We start from the raw sequence: 24,366 nt of genomic DNA on the forward strand, positions 1-24,366 counted from the left end.
TATAATAAATCATATACACTTAACTAAAGTAAAATATTAAACACATCAATAATGTACTTAATAACTACATGGATTAAACTGCATCGTAAGCTAATTTTACAATAGTGCAAACATTCATACTAGATCATGTTCCAACTAGCCGAAAACACGTCAAAATTAAAAACATTTAAAAATTAAAGTTTAAAACGTTCTTAAAAAGATACATAATATAAAAATACAAAAATATATTTTAAAACAAAGTTCTTTACCGCATCTGTCTGCTTGTCTGAACGCGATAAACTCAAGAAATACCGAACGAATTTCGATGAAATTTGATATGGAAATAGTTTGAGACTCTGGGAAAGACATGGGGTAATTTTTTATCCCGGGAAAATATATAGCGGGACTTTTATTTCGGAATACTTTCACGTGGGCGAAGCTCGAAGCAAATGTTATATATACCTATTTACGTCGAATGACTCGTATCAGAAGTAAAGTATAGACTAATTTAATAATACCCAGGATAACTCCTAGTCTATTTCAGTTTAATTGTGTGCAGATCAAATGGAACGGTATTTTTACTTAGTAATGCTTGTTTCGCAGTCTCGAGACCTAAATTAATGCACTGTGATTGTGTATACCCTAGAAGAATTCCATTAATAAATCCACTTGCAAAACAATCTCCAGCTCCGGACACATTCTCAACGTTGTCTAGTACATTGACTTGATAAAAAGAAATATTTTCACTATCGTTAGTCAAATTATTCACAATTACTACACCCTTCGAACCCATAGTAACAATAAGACATTTAAAATAGTCTGAAACTATTCTCGATAATGCGGAAATTTCATTTAAATCATTCGTTTTTTTTATTTTCTTATGAGGTTCAAGATAGTAAGCCATTGCCCTTAATTCTTTTAAGTTTGGTGAAGTAAAGGTGACAGTAGATTCTTCATTAATGGCTTTTATTGCTTTTCTGCGGTCTGTCGGCTCGAAGAAAACTAGAAAATAAAATATTTCGTTACATTCATACTCTTTTCACTGAGGCGTTCATATCTATTTTATAAATAATATTTCATAATATTAAATATATGCTAAAAATCATTACATTATTACTACAAAAGGCTATTTTTTTATTTCCACGCAAAAACTCTAGTCCCAGCCTAGTGGTGCGAGGGTCTTCCCTATCCTCACTCCCTCGAGTCCTAACCTCCAATTTGGTGAATTTGACTAGATTATGTACCTACACTATCATTATTCAACTTTGACATTAATTAGAAATATAACTACCCACCTGCGGCCCTGCGGCGGGGAAGTGGTGGGGGGATAAAGCACCCTTCCTTCCCTCCCCGTCCCTTACAACCATTCCCGTAATTCGGACTATTAGATTTAAAGCCATCCCCAGAGCAAACGGCCTTGAGCATTCGTTTTATACATTCATGGCACACAAACTACGAGGACGTAATTTTACGAGATTGAGCGAATTGAATAATATTATAAGTGCACGCGTTCTGAGAGCTTCAAGTAAAGATAACAGATAATAGATAGAAGAAGATAACAGATTCAAGTAAAGATGACAGAGATAACAGAAGATGCAGGAATAACAGGCGATCCGTCATCCGAAACTACGGATTTCGTTTTTCGAAGTAGACCCTCTGATTGGACAATCATTGGCGGCCAATGATATTTTTTAATATTGAGCTATACTTGTTCCTGGTAAGAATAATGTAAGTGCAAAAATAGTAAAACGCGAAAAAAGGATGCATTTTTTATTTAATCATCTGACATAAAAAGTAATAAAAAAAACGTTCAGCTTGTGATCTCGATTGGCGCAGAGCAGTGCAGCTGTCCGTATCCATACTGCGGACCGCAGTTTAGTAGTCCGTGTTGTAAAATATCTGTGTACAGTGTACGTTAGTATACGCTGTGTCGCGTCACTAACAATCCATAAAGAGCCACACCCCTACTAGAAGTAAAAACTAAAAAGCAATATGTCACCTATCCTTGTCACACAAACAAGTGTTCACTTCGAAAATCAGTAGGTACTTCAAAGAAAAAAATATTTATTTCGTGATTATAATACTTAAAATTTGACAATTGAACTTGTTATTCTAAGTGCTGAATGACATAATCTACAAATAACAAAATTCAATACAAAATTAAGTGATTGATGTAAAGTTTATTACAAGAAATTTATCTTTGACTATTTTCGGTTAACTATTTTCAAGGTAAGTGTTACGGTTACACGAATTCATAGAAGGTAATAAGTTTATTTACGTGTAATAAATGCTGAAGTTTAGTACTTTAGCAATAATTCACTGTAAATAGATTTTGTTGTCATTGTTTATTTTTTGTAACCCATAAATGGAACCATCAAAAAACCCTTTTGTTGAGATTGTATTCTTTAAGCATAAATTAAATTTATTTTGTGATAGAAAAAACAAATACATATTTGAATCCCTAACTTGATAGCTTAATATAGTCCGAAAATGTCCGTTACAAAAATTCTAGGGATTGGTGGAAGGCATGCCATACATTAATTATAAAGTGTTATTAAACTTTTTCCAAATTGCATGTACTTAGTTTAAATGTAATAACAAAACGTGTGTAACAACATTCTCAATATTGACAGGCAAATGTTTTTGGTATGATATTGTGTTATATGTTATAACTGGAATAATATATGCACAGATCTAAAATTGTTAAGGGTCAACATTATAGTTGTATCTAATCAGAAGTTCCAGTTAGAGTTTCAATGCCAGCTAGTTGGGTTATTTTCACTATTATTTTTCCTAGTTTGGGTCATGTTTGTTCACCCATTCTTCTGGCTAAAATAAGGATTAGGGACTGTTTCTTGCAGAATAGTTCTACTAACCATATTTTCTATAATTCCCGAAAGTTGTCCACTTCCTTGTAATATTTCTCCTTAAATTTCAGGCCCCAAAATCTCGCATTTTTTTTCTTGTGTTCACTTTCCATTTATTGAATTTTTATCAAAATTAATCCATATTAATATCATTAAATGTTTGTATTTAATATATTTATTGCCTTTTATTCAATACATTTATTTTTATTGAATTTATTCTATTAACTTATTATTGATATTATGAAACAAGCCCAAAGTCCATCCTGCAATAATAATACTACACTCTTTCCAGGCCTCTTAACCACAGATATGTATATAGTAATTGACCAGCACAAGAACAAAAATAGTATTGCATGCTCACCCACATTCTACTCTATTAGAAAGAAAAAAAAAATTAAAATAAATAATTCAATGTAAATTATCTTTTATGTACAAGACGGTCCTTGAATAAAAGTTATATGATAAAATGTACATCAAATTGTAAATAAGTGAAAGTTACATAAAGAGCAGTTACTGTTAGACAGGACTCTGCAAGTTTCTAAATTAAGTGGAAGCTTTTTCAAAACCTTTGTGACATATTATGTTGTGCTAATCCCAGAAGGTTGAATATCAATGAGCATTTATAATACTACTGAATTATATAATATCAATGAGCATTTATAATACTAGTGAGTCTAGTGTATGTTTTTCAGGATAAAGTAAATAGTTTCATTAATATTCTCATGTTTTTAACTATATTTCTTATGATTAACTTATATATTTCATGTTGGAAATTAAATACCTTTAAGATGCAAGACAGATAGATAGATTAAATACTACTTGTAGAATTATGAAAACTTTTTGGATCTTATATGAAATAAATTATTTATTTGATTCTGTAAAATCTTAAACATTATTGAGATTCAGTAAAATTTTTACTCTACCATCGGTTCAGAAAACAGTTTCCACACTATTCCCAACCATTCCCACCCTTGCTCTTTGCAAAATTAGTTTAAAAGGTATAGAATAGGTAATGTATAAATAATATAAAAAAATACATTTAGTTTACCATTTAGTTTACTGCAGCTGATGACTGCAGCTCATTTATTTATTTGCAAAATAAAAAATAATCAATTCCTATACAACTGTAAATATCCAAAAGAGAAGTGGGTAAACCAGTCTACAAAAGTTGCACCTGTACCAAACTATGATGCATGTGTCAGCCATTGGTCTCCTCAAACATGGGGCAGGGAAGTGGAGAAACCAGCATACAACATCGCCGCAGGTACAAACAGTTAGAGAGTATGTCGTGACCAACTTTATAATTCTGTCCCACAGACTGCTGCCGACTTCCACCCATGTAAAACGGATATCAGAAATATTTAGGAGTCCTAAATTTTGCATTAGGCATCTCAAAATATCACATTTGGTGGTTGAGGTTTTGTTTGCAGCTTTGGCTGCCTTAAAAAAGTTTCACTGTGAACCTTTCTGAAGCATGGGTGCACTGCAAAGCAAAAAAGCTTGCAATGCCTATTATTTATAAATGGTTCCAAAGCCATGTAACTACAAGAGAATCTATGATGATAACTAATAGTTTTAGTTTAGAATTTATAACAGATTCATAAAAATGAATCCAATAAAATTTTATTTTAAATTAGAAATTATAGACATGAGTCATCTAGTAAGGCAAAGAGAGTGACACCTACTATCATTAACTTATAATAATTTGATTTTATGTATCATAAAATGGAAGAAGTATGCTTAGTTCCTAAATATGTTTTCAATGTTTTCCCACAACGAACAAACTGTGTGAACTTTTTGGCATTGTCTTTTTGGGTGAATGCTATGAAACACAAACACATTGAGACCGCCATTATGTGTGTTGCGAAACTTGTTACATTCATGCCAGTGTTTGCTATTCACATCTGGTGGGGCTGAGGACCTTGTGCTTGGTGTGAAACAGCACTTCCATAAAAGCACTACTTCAATTTAAGCTAATTATCAAAATTGGTACAATCGAGGTACGCTTTATTTTTCAATTTCAATGTTACATAAATTAATCGAAATAGTTGTGATGATAATGGTTTCTTAAGTTTTAATTCATGTTCTTTTTTTTAATTAGGCGAACTTCAATGCGATGCCTGTAATTGCTATGTTGTAGTTCCGACATTTCGCAATCTTTCAACCTTCATGGTTACGGGACGGAGTCCGAATTAAACAAATGGCGATGAAACCGTAAAATTAATTTTATTTCAATATTATTTGTGTTTTACGTCACTGTCTTGTGATGCCGAAAAAAGAAAATGTTTAAACGTAGGAAAAAAACTATGTACAATGTTCAGCATTTTAATTCTATCAAATACGAATACCGATCTTACATTATTAAGATGTAGCAAGACGTGTTATGTATAAATTTATATAAATATTTTCTGAGATTCAATACAATTGTACGCAAGGAATTTGCTGTTATTTTAGCCTTCAAGATTTACTATACTTATTAGTTTATAGTTTTCACTGACTATACTAACATTCCTAAAGACTTCGCACTTGAAACAATGATATAAGTACTTTTTTTATTAATATTTATTAGGATCCGCCTGTACTTTCAAATAACAATGCGGGCATACTTGGCATGCTTACCTATAAATCTTGGCGAATGTATTTTTGAGTTGATGTTGAGACGGCCTAGAAATTTAGGAATAACTCCTTAGTCTCCGCTTTAGAAGTTAGCAGGATAATTAATGACTCAGAAATAATTTGTTTTGCCTCTCAAAACTAGCTGCTCGCGTTGAACTCTTTTCCTGGAACTAATATAGGTACCTAAATCTAAATGTATTATACTTTATTTATCTTTCTGTGGCTAAAGAATAGGGGACCGGCCTATGCTTGATTTTGTACATTATTCTATGTGTAATGGCTTTAAATACGAAAAAGAAGCACTTCTGCGAAAACAGCATAAAAATTGGTTAAAAAATGAGCGAGTAATTCATATTTAAAATATTGTAATGTGCAGGAGTGGGCGTGATGTGGGGATATCGCTTCATCTCTTTCTTTCGCAATTCCCGATGACGTCACATGTGGATATTTTGTCTCTTTTCTGTTTCTTGTTAATTACCCCTTCCACCGAAATTCAAATGCTTATAACTTGTTGATTTTTCACTGGATTTTAATAATTTCTTTGGTGTTATAATTTATATTATGTAAATATTTGATAATTGTTAAGATACCTAAGGTCATTTTTAAATCTGTAACTAAACAAGTATTGGCAAGTAAAGAATTTAAATTCACGTCTAGTTAGTGATTAGTTCACGCAGTTGAAAGAAAAACGTAAAAATAATTAATTATCATGGATATTTCGGCCTTTAAAATTTAATATGACGAAATTTTAAAGGCCGAAATATCCATGATAATTAATTATTTTTACGTTTTTCTTTCAACTGCGTGAACTAATCACTAACTAGACGTGAATTTAAATTCTTTACTTGCCAATACTTGTTTAGTTACCCAGATTAAAGCCGAAACAAAATGTATGAAAATGGACCTTGAGGTATCGCCTTAAGAACAAAAATGAGTCCGGTACCCTATTAATAAAGTTACCAATTGAACAGTTTTTATTATTATTTAATCTAATTATTGTTTTATGTAAAAAGGTATTCATTCTGTTAAAAAATATTGGCCTCCAGATAACTCTATCTTGCATGTCGAGGCCTAAAGTTTTGTAAGTGTATTTAGTAACTACACTTAGATGTTTAGGGTCAGGGCCGTGGCAGGATTGTCGAGTTATGTAAAACAGTGGTCCATTACTCACTGACATGATCTAACTCCTGTGACCAGCGCCCGGTGACAAGTATGCGACATCTCATATTTATATTATTATAATCTTTTTTTAGACGTATGCGTCGTTATTTTTATTGTTTTGGAACACATTCCTGTCAATATTCTTAAATCAACAAATACTGCGCAATATATTTTTGTCATAATATGTTATCATCCTTGTACGGTTCCCGCGAAGCTCATAAACAGGAAGGTATGGTTTTGTGTAATTATGTCTACCTACGTGACTGTTGCTAACACTGTAATTAATTGATCTCACAGACAATGAAGAATAGGAGTTTGGCCGGTAATTGTGGCATTGGTGTGTTTGTTATTGCCCTTGTCACTGTGGCATTGGCATTTGGCACACCAAGTTGGTTAGTGAGCGACTCCAGAATAAGAAGTGCCAGACTTGACAGGTAATATATTCAATGACAAATCTGCTTTTGGTGGTAGGTATCTCGTATCCAAGACTCTGTCTGGGTAGTTACCTAAAAGCGTATCGTTTTTGCATTGCAAGCACACTTGTATTCCGAATTGAAGGATATTTATTATTTATATTCAACGGTGGCGGCATTTTTTCTTTTATTATAGAATAAAATTTTATTTTAGGTTGGGACTATGGAACTATTGCTTCAGATCACTGCCAGACCCTCTAGATCAATATCAGAGACGCTTTTTTGTCGGATGTCGTTGGGTTTATGATCCTTTTACAACAGGCTATGATAAGATTCGGGGATATTTGTTGCCAGGTGAGATTTTTGATTTAAAAATAATTAATTACTTGTTAGAGCGTCGTAACGATACTACAAAAAATAGGACTAGCTATTCTTGATCTTTGGTCAGACAGGTATAATTTATACAGTTTTAAGCCCGTTTAAAATATTGGGATGTGTGACGGCTCTGACAACAGTCATAAACACGACAACGTTATATACGAAGTGCGGAAATATCTTAAGGCGACAAGTGAAGTAATGTTATGAAGATTTTTATAAAAACCGGCTCATGCAGTGGCGCCATTAGTAATGCGAGGCTCTGGACAGCAAATCTTTGCGAGGCCTTATTATTTGATTGTCGAAGGAAGCTTATGTTTGTTTCTTTGTACCCCTTGCAATTGCGAGGCCCTGGACTATTGCCCCGTTAACCACTTCTTATCGCCGCGACTGTTCTCTTGATTTCCGAAATACTCATATAAAACGAATATTTTCTTCTATTTCGATTTTTTTACAATATCTAAATTAATTTTCAGGTTTTATGATAGCAACGCAATTCTTCTTTACATTATGCCTTATAGGCGTAATAGTATCAACGATTTTGGTCTTAATTTTCTTTCTCTGTTGCGGCCCAGATCAAAGTAGATTTGTGATTTTAATACGAAGTATTGGATACATCATGCTGGGTGCTGGTACGTAAAAAATCACGAAATATACAATATAATATTTGAATAATATAATTGATAAGTATCGTTATTCTTACAGGTATTTGTGGCGTCATAGCGGTTATAATATTCGCGTGTTTGGGAAATACAGATGGTTGGATGCCAGACCATCCAAATAACTATTTAGGTACGTTTTAAACAATAATTTTGCCTGAATGATCTTATTTTATGTTGTAACTTTTATTGTAACAACGAGACATGTATATAATTTTGCTTATAAGGTTGTTTATAATTGTGGCTTTCAAATCCAATAGTTTCAACTCCCAAAATAAAAACTGTTAATTCCTGAAACTGTAAATATTATCTGTAGTATAACAAAAACGTGATACTTAAGGAAATTAAGATGTTTTTATAACAATTTCAGGTTGGTCGTTTGGATTAGGTGTTGTGGGGGCGGTGGCCTGCATTGTAACGTCCGCTCTTTTCTTAACCGAAGCCAATATTCAATACAAGAAACGCAACAAGCTAAAAGAGTCACAATCACGCTTTGAAATGGAGTATGAATCAAAAGCATAATTAAGCATGCGGTGTAAGTTGTATAGTCATGTCGATTGTGACTGAAAAACCAACGAATACACATTTATAATTAAATAGTCTCTGACATAAGGAACTGCAAAAGTCTGTATAACTCTCCATGGCAGCCTATGTAATGTTATAAATGTAACATTGTTAACATAGTTTTAGTTGAGATGTTTAGAAATGTTTGGCAGTTTATACATTCATATTCTAGGTTTAAATAAGTGACACCGCGAGAGCGAGAAAGGTCTATATGCCTGTAGTTGCATGTCTTTGGATTTCGACGATAGTAGCTTTGTTCTGCGCAAGCGGAAAAATTATTATAATTTTGAAATATTTACGAAATAACATCATAAGATTAGAAGAAGCGGCGATAGCCTAGTTGGGTGTGGAAGGGACTGCCAAGACGAATGTCCGCAGGTTCAAATCCCAAGGGCACTCACCTCTGACTTTTCTAAAATCATGTGTGAATTCTTTGTAAATTTATCGTTCGCTTTAACGGTGAAGGAAAACATCGTGAGGAAACCTGCACATCTGAGAAGTTCCCTATAGGAATTTCGAAGGTGTGTGAAGTCTACCAATCCGCACTAGGCCAGCGTGGTGGACTAAGGCCTAATCCCTCTCAGTAGTAGAGGAGGCCCGTGCTCAGCAGTGGGCAAGTATATAATACAGGGCTGATATTATTATTATTATTATATCATAAGATTTTATGTAACAGTTTAACATTTAGCAATAACATTTAAATTAATGAAATAGTTAACTGGACCTACTTAAATGACCGCATACATAAATGAGCTCAGAAAATATAATACTATCTAATTGACAGCAAATCGAATATAGTTCGGCTACTACTAAAAAATGCAAAAATACAAACACCTTCTCGATAAATGTATTACACGTTATTATTTTTATTTCAACTTCGCATGTTGATCATTCTTGCACTCGCGGCCTAAAGTGTAATTTACTTTCAATTTATGACCAAATATTTATTACATTATAAAAGTGGCATTTATAACAATGAATGTCATGTGTTCTATACGAGCTGTACCATAAGTGCCTAAATAATGTAACAAATAAAAAAAAAGTATCATAAACCTTAAACTTAGGTATTATATTATAATTGAATGATATTGTGCCAGATGACTAATATTTATTTAGGGACTTGTTACACTACCTCCACACTTTTTTGACGAATATTCACGCGCGAATTATACACAATTTAATTTTAACATGATAGTTATCTATCTACTTTTTATTAGTTTTAAGTATCCTTTTTTGCATTCCATGATCTATTGTATCTATGATACTAACTACGATTTATTTTGATCTGATTTTATTTCATTAGTAATGTATTATAATGTTTTGAGGTCTTATAAGTGCACAATTTTTAATAATGTATTGTTTATAAAAACATTAAGAACCTATAAAAATCTTAATAAACACGCCTTATTTATATGCTAACGAATGAATTATTCCGTACCTAATTTCAATCCGTCCATTTTTAAGTTGTAGTACGTAAGTTTTTTTACTATTGTGTAATGATACTGCCTTACCAATAAAATTATACTAAAGTTTTTTTTTGGTGTCATTTAACCTGTTTTAACCTTCAGTTGTGTGTAGAACAGATAGTCATAGGGCCAGCCTGAGCCATTGGGGTGCCATAGGCGAAAAACACGCTATTAAGTTGGCGCTTATCTTACAAGTTTATTTATCATATCTTATTTTTGTGCGTTACGAGGGAAACATTGAAACAGCTAAACTGATTTAGATGAAATTTGGTTTATGGATAGACCATGTACTGGTTAAACACATAGGCTATTTTGTAATTTTTTTCCATAGGGAATAAAGGCGGCGATAGCCTAGTTGTTTGTGGAACGGACTGCCAAGACGAATGTCCGCAGGTTCAAATGGCAAGGGCACACACCTCTGACTTTTCTAAAAACTATGTGTGTATTCTTTGTGAATTATCGCTTGCTTTAACGGTGAAGGAAAACATCGTGAGGAAACCTGCATATCTGAGAAATTCTCTACTAGGAATTTTTGAGGGTGTGTAAAGTCTACCAACCCGCACTAGGCCAGCGTGGTGGACTAAGGCCCATTCCCACTCAGTAGTAGAGGAGGTCCGTGCCCAACAGTGGGACAGTATATAATACAGGGCTGATATATTATTATTATTAGTATAGGGAATAAAGGAATTTAAATGTTTTTTTTTTTAAATAGATGGCGCTGGTTTACGCGTGGTTATAAATCGCTACTGTATTTTAGGGACATGTAGAGGTAAAGGCTTCATATGGGGCCAAACTCCAACACCTAGTTGCTATATATTTTAAATATTATTTTTATGGTTAGTATATACCATCTATACTTATAAAATCTTTATAAACTTATATTATAGACTTTTAATTAGATCTCCTGTGTATTTGGATTGTTTATTTAGATAAAAATCTAGATTTAGTACTTAGATTTTTTGCAATTTGGTCATTTTTTTCAAATTCTCACACACATTTTGTATTTAGTGATTGGACGTTGAAATCAAGTAGGTACCTACCGATAGCTCTTTCGAATATATTTTTTTATAACGGACTTATATACAAAACTGCGTATAGAAGACGATTATATTTAGATTAGATGAAATTTTCAAGTAATTTGGGACATGGACACTGGCTACGCGCTTACCATAGGTAGTTACTCATAATAATAAAATATCAAGAGGGCTTAAGAGACTCGTGTGCAAAGTCGTAAAATAAATACAAATTTACGACTGAATTCGCAGTCAGGGTTGCCAGCTTAGTGTATTTATCACAGTTAGTGGTTAAATCGGGTCTTTTTGGGTTTTGGAAGTGGGTGGTTATTGTTAGGGGATTAATTACAAATAAGTGGGACGTGACTATTAAGCCGTATACATTTATTTAGAAAAATACCCCATAATATAGTTATTGCTAGGTAAAATAACAGGGTAAGGTCGTGAAAAATTTTATTATATTAACCCGATTTAAAAAAGATTTCCAAAAATGTCAAGAATATTTTATACTTGCGTGTACAACAAAATGGTCGCCTAAAAATCTGTTTTTTAGTGGTTTTGTGAGTTGATAACACTGATCGTAACGACAACAAAGTTTTGACAATTGACAGTTATAAGCGTTCAATAACTTGTGTTTTACTTGCCGATATAAATTTGGTATATTAAGTTATTATAAGACTTATTTCGACCTTTATTACCGATCGATTGTCATAAAAGACAAGCAGTAATAATGACTGCTGCCGACAATGAGTATCCGAAGGCATCCAGTAAGTAATTTCATGGGCACGCCCACTGGGCTATCGTCTGCTGTATTTGAAAGTTTATTGTATCTTATTACAATATAGTGATTTAAATTGTTTAGTGAGATATCTAAACCATCTCTTAGCTGTCGAAGACATCTTCATAGGATTTCCGATATCTGAATTAGCCCATTTAAAATACATAGAGCATAAATTATATATTTAATGAAACTGAAAGCCATACAAGTGACTAGATCTTTATAAAATACAGATTAGAGTTGTTTATATTTAGCTTATGGCTTCAGGTATAAAGTCTATATATGTTCTAAACTATGCCATGGTCAAGGAGTTAGATTTTATATCTAAAAGTGTCACGAAGACCTTTCTGTTAACAAGATACATCCACATTCATCACTTACATTATCAATAACTAAGTTATTATTATAAATAGACCCTGCATTAGAATATAATCATTAAAGCAATAAAAAACTATTTCACTTTTAAAAATTATTAAGCTATTACAAAGGTATTAGTAAAATTGTATCTAATTTTTGATGACCACAATACAGGCATAGCCTAGTGTGGACATTGTTGTTAAATCTTATAAAAATGTAATTTTTGTAAAATAAATTTATTTCTTATTTCTTAAATCACATTCAAACTGTTCCAATGTCATTACATAGTTTATAAAACATTCCAGATGCCACCCTCATTGGTGCCAGCATCACATATGTGGCGGGGCTATTCCTGCTGTTATCTTTTTGCCGGTCCATACTGGATAGAATCCTATTCAGAAATGTTCTCATCATTCAAGCATATGGGTCTGTGGGAGTACTGTTTTGACAATTTTAGGTACCCACCTTATCAGTTGGACAAGTTGTTCAATGGCTGCCATTATGTATTTAGCCATGTGAGTATCATACATGAAATAAATAACAATTTGATTGGTATTTAATGTCTTTTATAATTTGTGATGGTCACTAAACAATGTTATTTTAAAATATTTTTTGATAATAATTTGGGGTTATACCTTTAAAATAAATATATTTTCTATGAAACATTTATTTAGAGTGAACTGGGAACATTATTCTTATTTTATTTCTCTCTATATTAAGAATAAAAGACCATAGATGCTGATGATGGCTTACTGTATAAAATATTTAAATAAAATTTCAGGAATACTATGTAATTAGAGAATATCTGTTGCCTGCTTGGCTGATGGCGGTACAATCATTTGTTACTTTGGCTCTGATGCTTTCATTTACTGCTCAAGTACTGCTTGCGTGTGTCATTGTACGCTGGCCTTTACGCACTGTTCTAAGATATGAATGGATTTTTGTATCTGTTGCATTTGGAATGGTGGCAATCTCAAGTATGTTTTTGAACTTATGATTATTTTGTTACTTATATTAAGAGTTGGGCAGAAGCATATTGAATGAACAATTTCTTTTTAATTTTAGGTTTATTCCTTTTCCTGGCAGTGGCTATATTCGGAGGCAATTGTTACCGCCGAGATTGGATGATATATCCTTCTTTCAATGTATTATCATGGTCTTATGCATTTGCTGTTGTAGCATTTATTTTGTTTGGTAAGTGTTCCAGTTTTGGTACAAACTTAACCTTTTCAGGTTAGCAATTACACACGCATCGCGTACGTATTACAACTACACCACTGAGGCAGTCAATTGATCATTATAATATGTAACTATAATTGTGAAATGAAATATTTAAAGCCCATTAGCTTAGTTTTACCATTGTAGGCCTACAAGTATAAAAGTTAAGTAACTTAAAGTAAATTTTGATAATATTGATTATAATCATGTAAATGTAAAAACTTTTGTATACACATCATCAACTGTAACATCCACAAATGGAAAGGAGAGAAAACTATACTAATTCTCATCCCCAGAAGCTCTTGTATATGTATTATGTATAGAGAAGTAGTGTGTACATCTAATATATATTTTTCTCTTTTTAGGTTTTGCAGCAATTTTACTTTATCTCGAATCACGCAAACTGTATGAATTGCGCTCTGAGGCAAAGAATCTTGTGGCTCAAATGCAACACAGCCAGCCTGAACACGCTCTCAATCAATTCAGAGACCAACTGCACCAGCAGAGGCAGTGGAATATGTAATTATGATTATATTTCGTGTTACAAAGATATTTTAAACTTAATGATCTTTCTATTTTATGACAAATGAAAGCCATTCCAGTATGGATGTACCAAAAAGGTATTTAGAGTGATAAGTTTTTAAAAATGATTGTAATGAATTTTATATTTTAACTAACATGAATCTCATTCTGAAAATTATCGCCGTCCGTTATAAAGTGATTGATATTTTTACACCAATAATAATATTATGTAGGTACTTTGATATAAATGTGATTGACTGTAAGTGCCCTTATTGTGTTATTTTTAATACATTAGTGCATCCACACCACAGTTATTTATTTCATTTTAGATAAGTGTGTTCAAATTCTATCAAGAATTAGACTAAATTAAAAAACAATCATATTATATAGATTAGTTTTAATGTGGAACAATTTATTTGAGTTTGAAGACAACGGAAATCGCCAACAAACTGTACATTAATACAATTTTACCTCATTATTTGTTACAGGTGCATTTAAATTGTGTTACTTATTAACATATTTTTTTAAAAACAAATTCTATATAAATAAACTGGGGTGTGAATGGATCATAATGTATATTGTATTTTGATTAGTAGAAATATGATTAATTTTGGTATTCAATAATAAGGAAGACGAAAGCAGAAAAATAATTACAAACATTTAAATATTTAGTATAAAATGTTCTAGGATTTTCTCACAAAACTGCAGTTTTTATAGATTTAATATTGTAAATGTAATGGCTCTTTTATAGATCATGCTGTCCCTATCTTGTAATGAGACTTTAACCTAATCTGTTTCCATATTATACTGATAGCAAGTTTTTTACCTTTACTATTTTCTTTCACCTAACTAAAATTATTGCTGTATAAAGTTAAATTGTCACTATTGCTACAAGCACTTAATTGCTTAATGTGTCATTTATTTCTATTTCTGCATCTTGTTCTGTGGAAGATTTAATGACCAAAGGAGGTGCGGTCTTGCTTTAGCAGGGTTATAATTAGCGAAATGGCAAAGGAATTTTGCCAAAGGTTCGTTTAAACATTCGATATGCGAACAATATTTTATACTGTTTTATAAAATATATCGGTTAAAACTTTCCAACTAATCAAATAAATTGTTTGGATAAATTAATTGCGCTTTGAAAGTTACATACAGACGCCTAAGTAAATGGTGGCTCAATGGTTTTCTTATTTGGAGCTCCTAGTGCATTAAATTTCGCTCTATTCAAAATTCTTATAATATAATGGCAGCTATTAGCCGTAATCAGTGGCCTTAATTTTAAACGTAGTTAATACAGTTTACAGGATAAGACATACGATATATTTATGATGCCGACAATGTACTTATTTATAGTTCAAAATATTAAGGTGTTCCCCCAGCATATCGGCGCGGTAGCTGAATTTTTGGAAGCGATCTACTCGAAATTTATAGAAAAAATTGGTAAAAAAAAAAACTAAACAACATATTTCTAGAATACGTTATCTTAACTTTGGTAGACTTGATTTTTTTATAATGAAATATTTTGTCCTCAATCCCACAATAAAAATACCACTAAACAGTTCAACATTACGAAATAAACAATCTAATAACGAGTATTTTGGTTGTTTAAAGTTTTAAAAAACACCAAAAATTGATTTCGATAACATATTATTCGTAAATCTTTACATATTCCCGCCGTAACTCGTGCGCTGAAAGTGTATGGAACTAATGCTCAAGGTCGTTTGCTAGGAGAGTGTCTTAAAACTATACTTAAATTATATTGATTTTTAACATTCGAGATCCGACCTATTACTTTTAAAATAACTCTGTTGTGTATGGTATTTACATTAAATAAATTTAATTGATAAAAATGTATTTTGATTTTTAGTAAGAGCAATAACCATGTCTTTGAACAATCCCAGCAATGGTTTTACTTGCGTATTGTGTTTAAATTTTGTAATTCTATTGAAAACTCCGATTGTATACCAAAACTAGCTGACCCGACAGACGTTGTCTTGTCTTAACTATGAATTTGCAGCGCGCATTCTGTCAATCACTGACAGTTATTTCAAACAATTTATATTTATATAAAATTAATATTTTCGTTAAGTTTTCTTAAATTTTCTAATTTTCTGCGCAATTTTTTGAATTTTTTCTTTCATAAGAACCTTCTGCTGACAATAACAAACACAACAAAAAAAATAGTGAAATCGGCCCACCGTTCACGCGTGATGGCGTGGCCAAGGGAAATAGGGATTAATTTTTATATATATATATATATATATATATATATATATATATATATAGATATTCCATTGCAAAATTGAAAGTATGAAAATATCTAGAAACTTTGATAAAACGTTGATTGGAAGCATTCACATAGCGTGTCAAGTATCTAGTTGCGCTATTTTCTTATCGCGCCATAGCCTAAAGCGCTAGTTGGACGCGATATCTTAATTTTATATTTTCTGTAATAATTACCTGGCTTTATAGGTCTTTCATTTACATTCGTAGTTAACTTAGCCTTGCTAAAAATCTAAACGAAGCAATGATTTTAATTGTGGGATTATTTTAGCATCAGGTTTTACAAAAATATCATGTGCTGGTTTTCTTAAATATTCTTTACCTCATTTCAATCTACGCCACAGGTATTTTACGTATTTATATATAAAATAGTTTTAATTAATTCCTGAGCCAAGCAAATCATTGGGATAAAATTGTTTTGCAACCGTGAAATTTAAATATTATTTTTAATTATAACTTGTATAAGTATACTTAATATCGGAACCGAATTTCATTGTCATAGATACAACCACGTGGTTGCCACAGATATAGGTAACTATAATATGGTTGGCCTAGTGTTGGGGTAAGGGCAAAAACCTGAATAAAATTGGCAGCTAAATATGCTGTAAGTGCCTTGCGGGTATCACGTAAATTGCACCTTAATGCTTGAGTGAGAAGTCACGGAATTCTGTAGCACAAATTATAACGGAAAATTAAATCTTACCTGGCTTTTGTAGCTCGTGACACAGTTTTAACACGTGGTTAATTGTTTCCTGAGGAGGATTTCCATCGATAACCACGAGTGGAGCATCTTTTAAAACTTCGATATGCTTATTTACCTGCACAGACAATGATTTAATTATAAATGGATTTTAAATATACGAAGAAAGGCTGATAAATTTAGTTACGTACACGGTGTATGCTTTTTCCTATTATACTCCTGAATTGGCTTTTATTTATATCTGCTATTAGTCGTTCAGGTAACACGTAATATTGTGAATTAATGTGTCACAATTATGGTTTAGTGTTTATCCATATAGGTAATAAAGTTTAATAACATATAAATAATAATTTCTATAAAATTGATTGTAAATAGGTACGTGTAGATGTGTACGATGTAATCAAATCTACGCAGCCATCAAGTTGCGTATATTCAGCTCCGAATAGGGGGGGGGGGGGAGCCAGGGCCCGTGCCCCGGGCGGCGAATTTACAGGGCGGCAAATTCAAACTTGGCAGACAATACACAACTCATCATTAATGAGACATCCAGTACGTTACACACATAAATTATTTCCCGCGGGGCGCGAAATGATGATGATGATGACAAAAGTAAAAATATAGATAATCGGGGGCGACATTATCCAGATTTTGCCCCGCCTCCAAAAAATTCAAGATCCGGGTCTGCGTATATTTCATTTTAAGTTTATATGTACTATGATTTGATTCCTTACTAGGTCGATAGTGATGTGGTTGTGTAGCTCCATATCGCCCAGCCCGAGGAGGCACTCTCCTTTGGAATCCAGAATGGCAGCGTAGCTTGGTGTGCGGCCTCCATTCACGATGCAACCTACACAATTTTTAGAAAAAAAAACAAGTTTTGAGAATTTTATCCTGATATTTCGTTTAATTTTACTTTAATGTTTTAAAGATCATCTCTGTGTATGAAGAGTGCCCGGCGAAAAGCGTTAAAGCAGGATTTTTTTCATTTTCGTCTAATTTAACCAACTTTTTACTTCACAAACTTTTCCACTTATTTTTTTAAAATTTACAACGGTAAAATCTAAAAATATACGAAAGAGTTGAAAATTAAAAAAAACTAATCACTTTATACCAAGGTACGTGAGATAAATTTCAAAGCAGTTTCATGTGTTTTTATTATTTAAATTGTATATGACTTTATTGAAAGTCAACGTATTATAGAATACTTACTGATTTATTAATTATACACGCATTATTGTGTTGGATTTTTGAGATGTAATTTGCTGCTTACCGCTCAATATTTTTTATCTTGTCATCTATACAATTTTGTTCTCAGTGGAATGAATGGGATCGTCAACGCGTTTTTTTTTTTAATTTTTGACATCTTTTATTGACTGACAAATAACTTCGAAATATGTCAGGGCCCTTATTCTGTATGATAGTGTAAACGCGTTACGCGGCCGTGTCATGTTATCTTCGAGAAATGTGCGTGGAATGGTATTCTGTAAGCCAAATTTCTATAGTCCTAAACATGATGCGTTGTGTTAAGTGCTTGTTACGCACTGTCAAAATAACGTGCGGGATAGAGAATTAGGGCCCAGGAGTTCCTGAATACACACAGTCACGGTTTTAAATCCCGAATCGGGTAGGCAGTGGCGAAACTGTTGCATCCATTTTCCGCCGTGCGCACTTTATTTCATGATATGGTAGGGGTGAGCCTATCGTTATATCGGGTGAAAATTACAGACTTCGGGCTGATACTGGGTAGAATAACACAATATTACTGCACGACTCCCGGTTAATAATGTTCGATCCCCGGATCGAACCCCATGGAACTCAGCACTGCAGTCGTACCGTAATACAACTACGCAATCGAGGCAGGCAATTTAAAAACCAAAGGTTAAAAATTGTTTTAAAATGTAGCTACATGCAGTAATGTCGTTTTTTGCAAAATAAATGGTAATTGCGTCCCTACAAAGTGATAGAGTTTGTAAGTAGGTCATAACCTGCATACCATCAAGTAATAGTCCCGGTGCAATATTAGCGATGTAAGTTCCGTGGACATCGTCGCCGACGGCTGTCAAGAGTCGCGTGCGGCCCCGTTGCAACCGCCACAGCGCTTCCGCCATATTGCGGCCGACGCCTCCGCCGCACTGCACCGTTGCGCATGCGTGGGTACTGCCATCTAGCTGAAAACAAAATATAATATTAAGATGTAAACTAGATTTTTATACTCAATCGTTAAACGAAGCACTAAATATAATGTGAATTCTTAAATATATGTTATCATAACTTAAAATAGGAAATTGCATTGTGTTAACTTTAGATAGGAACCTCTGTTTTCAATCATAATATACTCTCCAACGATAAGTATATCCTATCGTGTAGCCTAGGCCTTTAAAAGATCGAACTGATTACTAATTATAATAAATGGAGGAACACATTATCTCGCAAATTGTGTTTAATAAACTTTTCACTTCTCATATGTAGATTATACCTACTCCACATGTTTTAATATTTATAAAATAACCAGGATTATTAATATGCTTGCCGCAGTAAATGTGCGGTTGCTGTTCGTTAATAGAGGTAATGTTTCATTGCATGTGAATTTTAAATTATAACCAACGTGTTTGGTCTCGCGGTGACATTTTCTATACAAGTTGTTTGTATGTGTATTGTAATGTAATGCAGTCTCTACATTTATAATTTCATATTTAGGTTAATGATTGCAATTAAATTATTCAATTCTCTTTAAGTGTTTCAACCCTCAGTTTAAGATGAGTAATGTCCGTGCCGAATACTGCCGATGAGGTATTTTCTTCAGAATTAACCGGTACTTATTGTTAATCATTTGGTGAACCTCGCTAGTATGGCGCTTTTAATCATACCACCAGGTTTAAATCGAAATAATTTTGGTAAACATATCAAAAGTATGCCCATCGCCGCCCTCACCGAGAACATTGGGTCATTAATGTAGTGCGACGCAAACAACGCCAATTGATTCGCGGACACTGCAGGTTAGTCAAGACTGACGAATTCTGCGCTACTATTGTATCTGATTCAATAAAGTGGCGGGTTGACATGCCTGCTATACAGCTGTCGCGCTAGTGTACAGGTCACGAAAGTTAAGATAGATCACAGAAACTTGGAGATCCGTCTTCGTGGACGAAACTATCATCCTTTGACGATGACGACAGTGTGGACAAATACTGCTTTGTTTGCGATGAGATTTCATTGTTTCAATCTAACAGATTCGAACTAGTCTACTTTAAACTGAGTAGAGCAAAATGCTGCGTGGTATTCAAGTGGAACGTGTATGGCGAATGTGGTAGTTGTTAATAGGCCGATATGAGACTGCAGGGCGAGGGCGGTGCCGTTGACCGCAGCGATGGTATCTCAGCTAAGCACGCGACTGTCCGCATTTACGCTGCATTATGCGACAAGTGCTTATATTATTACCTCCATGAATACAAAATTTATTTGTAATGCAGCAGTAACCCGTTGTTACCTATATTGCAGGTATGGTTTTGATATTGAAGAAAAGGAAACGAGAAAATGGTTCGCCCGGATAGGATTACTCAAGATTGTTTTCTTTTTTTATGTCTAGCTATAGGCCGGGGTCATTATTTGTCCAGCTCTTCTGTTCTGTGATAGAACTTACTTGTAGAAGTGGCTATTGTTCACCAAGCGTTGCCTGAGAGTAAGACCGTAGGTAAGACCTTATTGAATTCCACGGAAAAATTGCTGCCCCTAGATTAATCAGTCTATAATACTCTCGATTCACAAGTTAGGTTTTGAAACGGGTACTGCCTATCGGGCACATGGCCAGTGATGTTATAATTAGTAACTGAAATTAATATTAACATAACATTTACAGATGTTTTTAAGAGGTTTTTTTTCCTATAAATGACTGCGACATGAAAAACAGTTTCATATACATATTGCTAAATTTGCAGTATATTCATTTATGAAATGCACATAAAATGTTAACCAAATACACAATTATTGTAAAAGTCAGAAGTAAAATATGATAATTAATGAATGCAGTTTCTCAAACGACAAGTCTTAGTTTATAAAAAAAAATTTTACTCCCTATTAGTTAACATGAAAGGCATTTATTCGCATAAGTGAACTTCATAATCCCCATACGTGAGACCATTAAAATATAATTATGATGCCTCAAATAGCGGATGAATGAAAGGGATTGATGAGTTCATTGGAGGTAAAATCTACAGAGTGATTAATGTCCGCACACAGAACCAAAACACCCTTTACGTAATACCGCTAATTAAATAATATTCCATTACATTGTTTTATATTATTCAAACTTTAGAGTCCTCTTAATGTTATAGGACTTTTGGTATTGTACTCATAGATATTGGCATCACGCTCTCTATTAATACTCAGCTGTAGGTTCCCAACTTCAAAAAGATTGATGTTGTTACACGTTTTTCATTGAATTAGTGGCCGTCCAGTGGTCAAAATTATACCGTCGAATTTAATATATTTGCGAGACATATATGCCTCTGGCAGTAAGTCCGCCTTTACATGTTTTGTTTGAAGAGCAAAAAATAAATAAATTTCTATATAGCTTTCGTTATGCCACACACCATATCTGTAATATAAAAATAAGTCGGGTTTTCCTTCCTGACGCTATAACTCCAGAACGCACGAACGGATTTCCACGGTTTTGCATTCGTTGGAAAGGTCTTGGGCTCCGTGAGGTTTATAGCAATTTCAGGAACAATTTCAAGAGAAGAGCAGGAATACAGGGAAAATCATTTGTCACATACAGCGCCATCTCTGATACATAGCATGTAGTACAACGGCGCCAGTACGTGGTGTGTGAGTATCCCTCACGAAAATAAGTACGTTTCATTTTAAGTAGATGGCGCCGGTGCGTGATACATTGTTTGACAGCTACTCATTGTACTCTGCTCAGTTATTTTTTGTGTTGGATAGCCCTTTGTCGTGAAGTACTATAGGCTATATATTACCACGCTATGACCAATAGGAGCGGAGCAGTAATGGCTAATCTCAGGAACTACCGGTTTGAACTGTAAAAATCTTTTTGTGTCGGATAGCCCTTTGTTCGTGGAGTGCTATAGGCTATATATCATTACGCTATGACCAATAGGAGCCGAGCAGTAATGAAACATGTTGCAAAAATGGGGAAAATTTATTAGTTTTGAGAGCTTCCGTTGCGTGCGCTGCGTAAACGGTTAAAGTTATGCAACAATGATGTATGACGGGATTGTTCCTCTTAAAAAGTTCATCATATCAGCCACAGGAAGTCCACTGCTGAACATAGGCCTCCCCCAAGGATCTCCACGTCGACCTGTTGGAAGCGGCCTGCATCCAGCGACTCCTGCGACCCTAGCCAGGTCGTCCGTCCACCTTGTAGGCGGGCGTCCGACCTTCGTTTGCCTGTACGTGGCCTCCACTCTAGAACCTTTCGACCCCAACGGTCATCGGTTCTTCGAGCTATGTGTCCGGCCCACTGCCACTTCAACTTGCTAATCCTATGGGCTATGTCGGTAACCTTTGTTCTCCTACGGATCTCCTCATTTCTGATTCGATCTCGTAGGGAAATAGAGCATAGCCCTCTCCATAGCTCGTTGAGTGACCTTGAGCCTCCTAATGAGGCCCACAGTGAGAGGCCACGACTCGGTGCCGTATGTTATCACTGGTAACACACAACTATCGAAGACTTTCGATTTAAGGCACTGAGGTATTTTGGACGAGAAGACGTTGCGAAGTTTCCCGAACGCTGCCCAACCGAGTTGGATTCGACGATTGACCTCTCTCGAAGTTGGACCTGCCTAGCCGGACCACTTGTCCTAAATAGACATATTCGTCTACAACTTCGAGAGTCGAGCCCCCAACTTCGATGGGGGTGGGCACAACATGGACATTCGACATGATCTTCGTTTTGTCCATGTTCATTTTAAGACCCACCTGTTGGGAGACTCGATTAAGGTCTTCGAGCATAGTGCTAAGGTTTTCCAGCGATCGATCTTAAAAAGTTCTAAAAATATATTATAAAACAAAGTCCCCCGCTGCATCTGTCTGCCTGAACGTGTTAAACTCAAAACTACTCAACATATTAACATGAAATTTTGTATGGAGACAGTTTGAGACCCTGGGAAGAACATAGGGAAAATATATAGCGTGACTTTTATAACGGAAAACTTTACCCCGAAAAACTTTATAACGCTGGCGGACCCGCGGGCAAAAGCTAGTAATCTAATATATATAGATTTTGAGATAATATGGTGATCATATTTAATCAGACTATTTATTTTTATTTTTATGTAGAGTCACTATTGTTTTTCTTTCACTTTTTTTGACATTTCATACTACCAAAAAAGGTGGCGGTGATGGCAAAGCTTTTAAATTTTGGTCTTATTTAAAAATGCACAATTCTTATGGTTATACAATTTCTAGATTTGAAAGACGCAACATGAGAGTTCGTTTAAGGACACCTGACAAGTACTCCGTTTAAGGAGAAGAAGTGTGGCGTCAGCAGCGATACTAGCGGTCTTAGGCAGTTGGGATGAAACAAGCGAAAATATACACATTTGGTCAAGTATGACCTCGTTTATGGTGAAGCGGGGCGTTGCGCGGCGTGACGTCAGCTGTGCTCGCTGTAGGTGCATACTGCGACTGTGTTAGTTGCAGCTATCGAATAAATCCTTTCTGCCGGTGTCTGTGATGTTTGATAGACGGAGTTGAGGATTTGGAAGAATCGTTAATTCTGATAAGCCATTTAATTATACAACACTTATTTTATAATACAAGGGAAAAAACATATTCATTTTAAGGAGCCGAGATATGTATCGAATTTAATTCAAAATGTATTTTTGGGTTTTGCCGTCGAAGCTTCTTTCATCAGTAGAGGTTTACTTTACTACAGAATATTCTTTGTCCATCTTTAAGTTTCAAGATATTTTAGATTTGTATGGTGATAGGGTCTTCTTAGACTGGAGATCATCTGGTTAGGTAATATTACTCTTTTTATTTCTGTTATCAGTAGCAGTATATTCTGCTTTGAGTACATTGTAGCCTGCGTAGTGAAGGCGACGTAAGACTACCCGCTGGATGCAAAGTCGTTTATACAATTTTATAAGTACGTACTTTGGTTCTCGTTTAATGTACACTTTGGAATTAACATTGGGTTCTGTCTCCAGCATTTGCGCACGCACAGAGTTGCAGGTGTTTATCCAAAAGTTTTACTTAGATAATGTAGCATATTCATCACATATATGTAATATTGTATTATGTAACACTAAAGTAATTTTATTGTCACAAGTAAGTCGAAGAGTATCGTGGCCAAGCCCTGTCCGTTGCAATTTGGATCCATTCCTCGCAATGTTTTTAAATGTGAGTAGAAAGTCGTGATAGATAAGGTGAACA

General features: G+C 34.1%; 3 protein-coding genes across 5 annotated transcripts; 2 read left to right on the top strand and 1 right to left on the bottom strand.

Annotated features, from left to right (window-relative positions):
* LOC119191425 (pseudouridine-metabolizing bifunctional protein C1861.05-like) lies at window positions 1-19,139 on the bottom strand (the record flags this gene model as incomplete). Its single annotated transcript, XM_037445334.1, is given in 4 exon segments — window positions 1-981; window positions 16,975-17,089; window positions 17,703-17,818; window positions 18,965-19,139. Coding segments are annotated over 4 exon segments (873 nt in total), but the record flags the coding sequence as incomplete, so codon positions are not given.
* LOC115448987 lies at window positions 1,856-10,166 on the top strand. Of its 3 annotated transcripts, XM_037445337.1 has the most exons (7): window positions 1,857-2,208; window positions 6,716-6,852; window positions 6,921-7,057; window positions 7,251-7,390; window positions 7,888-8,043; window positions 8,117-8,203; window positions 8,441-10,166. In XM_037445337.1, the coding sequence occupies exons 3-7, from the start codon at window positions 6,924-6,926 to the stop codon at window positions 8,590-8,592; spliced, it is 669 nt and encodes a 222-aa protein (XP_037301234.1). In that variant the 5' UTR covers window positions 1,857-2,208; window positions 6,716-6,852; window positions 6,921-6,923; the 3' UTR covers window positions 8,593-10,166. The 3 variants fall into 3 exon arrangements, with proteins under 3 accessions (XP_037301235.1, XP_037301234.1, XP_037301233.1); XM_037445338.1 differs by lacking the exon at window positions 6,716-6,852 and having other exon boundaries at window positions 1,856-2,018; XM_037445336.1 differs by lacking the exon at window positions 6,716-6,852 and having other exon boundaries at window positions 1,860-2,208.
* LOC115448986 lies at window positions 11,692-15,521 on the top strand. Its single transcript, XM_030176631.2, is given in 6 exon segments — window positions 11,692-11,880; window positions 12,554-12,612; window positions 12,614-12,763; window positions 13,030-13,225; window positions 13,314-13,442; window positions 13,832-15,521. Coding segments are annotated over 6 exon segments (729 nt in total). The 5' UTR covers window positions 11,692-11,843; the 3' UTR covers window positions 13,990-15,521.
* Window positions 19,140-24,366: the final 5,227 nt, after the last annotated feature.

This window comes from Manduca sexta, unplaced genomic scaffold, assembly GCF_014839805.1.
Source record: "Manduca sexta isolate Smith_Timp_Sample1 unplaced genomic scaffold, JHU_Msex_v1.0 HiC_scaffold_1514, whole genome shotgun sequence".
NCBI lineage: Eukaryota > Metazoa > Arthropoda > Insecta > Lepidoptera > Sphingidae > Manduca > Manduca sexta.

What these genes read in the sequence shown, in the direction of transcription:
- LOC115448987 (XM_037445338.1), top strand. Translation starts at nt 6,924, where the DNA reads ATGAAGAATAGGAGTTTGGCCGGTAATTGTGGCATTGGTGTGTTTGTT. An exon ending in AGAAGTGCCAGACTTGACAG is followed by an intron (nt 7,058 to 7,250) that starts GTAATATATTCA and finishes ATTTTATTTTAG; the next exon opens with GTTGGGACTATGGAACTATT. An exon ending in ATACATCATGCTGGGTGCTG is followed by an intron (nt 8,044 to 8,116) that starts GTACGTAAAAAA and finishes TTATTCTTACAG; the next exon opens with GTATTTGTGGCGTCATAGCG.